The sequence below is a fragment of the Teleopsis dalmanni genome, chromosome 2 (assembly GCF_002237135.1).
Source record: "Teleopsis dalmanni isolate 2A chromosome 2, ASM223713v2, whole genome shotgun sequence".
NCBI classification, from domain to species: Eukaryota; Metazoa; Arthropoda; class Insecta; order Diptera; family Diopsidae; genus Teleopsis; species Teleopsis dalmanni.
The window spans coordinates 24,263,133-24,265,286 of NC_051847.1; the positions used below are offsets into that span (position 1 = coordinate 24,263,133).

The following is a 2,154-nucleotide window of genomic DNA, read 5'->3' on the forward strand; positions in this document are numbered from 1 at the left end:
AAAAAATGACTCCAATTTAAATGCCAAAAAATAATTAGATGTGATTTAAATTTGGCACAGATTCAAGGATTTACATTGTAAGGACTATCAAAGTGGAAATAAAAATTTTAAACAACAGATTTTATAACTCGTTTTATTGTTGCGATGGATAATTTAATTTCTATGATACCAGGGCCATGTCAACGACTTCGTTTGCCCTCTTTGACGACCATGCTTAAGTTTCCAACACGTAATAATTGTGCCAACAGCCAAGTGTGTAAGCAGAAGCGTCGTGTAGTCTTCATGGGAAGTGCGAGAGTAGGAAAAACATGTATCATTAATCAATTTTTATATGATCAATATCATCAACGCTATAAAAAGACTGTGGAAGAAATGCATGTTGGTGAATATGATACACCAGATGGTTCTATGTTAGTCCTAGAAATTCTCGATACTTCCGGCTCATATACCTTTCCAGCAATGCGTGCCTTGTCAATTACAACATCTGACGCATTCATACTAGTTTATGCTATAGATGATTTGGATTCATGGTACGAGGTTGAGAGTTTAAGGAAACAGGTTAGTATTAATTTTGAATGGTCAGAATATTGTCTTTAAATAAGCAGTGCATTTTATTGGTTCTATGGTAATTTTTATAGAAATATAGAATAATTTAGGTATCATAAAACATAATGGTGTATGGGGCGAAAATAAATAAGATTGATGACAATCAGAATTTTAATAATTTTAACTAATTCATAGAAAGCTTTTCCTTAACTTTATTTCAAGAGTATTAAGTTAAGAAGTGATGTTTAAAATCTAATTAAATCCTTATATTTTTATGCAAAGAATTTACTTACACTTTAAAGATTTCAATTATTTTATTGAAAATAATTTGGAGAAGTACATGAAATAAAAAATAGAATAAAATTGCTAAAGTAATAGTAAATGTACAATTGAAATAAATTCATACCTCATGCAAGCTTCATAGGAAAATTTCATAGGAAAATTTGGAGGATGCTACTAGCTACGCTGCTGTATGGTATGGGATGGTATGAGTATTACATAAATTATTTTACGTCGATTCGGTCCATTGAATTGTTGCTTTTCTGTCTGCAGTCTGGCTGAGTTTTAACCTCATGAATACAGAATGGGAGATGACAACTCAAATATGAAATTTGGTCCAAGGCCGTTCGGTGCTCTTAATACTACGTACATTGTGTGTAACTGAGTTGTAAATGTAGAATTGAAAGTGAAAGTAAACAAATACTTTTACTTTTATTCAACTGAATAAGATATACGAAAATATAAATGCTTAAAATTCATTGCTTTTATAAAGTGCTCGTGTGAGATTTTATCTAAATAAATTTTGAATAATATTTAATTGAGAGTAAATAAAAAAATCATTACAATATTACAAACATTTCGTATTTATGCAAATATAAAAAAGATCTTAAAACTGTCTTTATGTGTATCTTACATATTTCCCAATTTTGCTACATATGAATATATCATAAAAAGGTTTTCTAAAAGCATTTCAAATTTCGTTAAACTTTAAATATTGTTTATTTTCACATATGTTATTACATTGTAATGTAAATAAAAATTAAAAATTCTCTAACATATATAGATATTATTTACAATAAAATGTGTTTTCTTCACATATGTTGTACATATATATGTATATACATATAGCACTTAATAGGTTATTTTATTGCAGTAGAAATTTAAGAAAAGCTTTGTTGGTATTTCGTGCTCGAGGTTTTAAGTATACTTAATAACTGTATACTATATGTCTTTTATTGTTTTCTAGATACTACATACTATACTTTAAAGTTATCTCACTTTTACTTTTTAGAATCTGCCTAAAAAAGAAATTGATATCCAACTTATTATTTACGTTTTAGTGTCTTTTCTTAATTAAAGTTATTGGAAAGTTATTCTATAGTTATTGGAGTCCATTTTAACTCGATATGGCAGTACTAGTTAATACTAGTTGATATCAATTGGGATATGAAAGCGTAAATCCTACCTAATGATAGGATATCTGACAATGTTATTCACATATAGCTTATGATTGTTAATTTTTTTGATCGTCGGTAATTATAGTATTTAGATATTATTTTTACTATTACACACTAATATGCGATGGGACTAGAGATTTACCTTTAGTAG

The 2,154-nt window shown here is 28.0% G+C and overlaps 1 protein-coding gene across 1 annotated transcript; it reads left to right on the forward strand.

The window, feature by feature from the left end:
- Positions 1 to 78: 78 nt before the first annotated feature.
- On the forward strand, positions 79 to 597 carry LOC119674148 (GTP-binding protein Rhes-like). Its single transcript, XM_038085272.1, has one exon. It carries the CDS (start codon positions 145 to 147, stop codon positions 595 to 597), a length of 453 nt encoding a protein of 150 aa, XP_037941200.1. The 5' UTR covers positions 79 to 144.
- Positions 598 to 2,154: the final 1,557 nt, after the last annotated feature.

Bases quoted from the DNA above. Each gene is read 5' to 3' on its own strand.
- LOC119674148 (XM_038085272.1), top strand. From the start codon at position 145: ATGGATAATTTAATTTCTATGATACCAGGGCCATGTCAACGACTTCGT.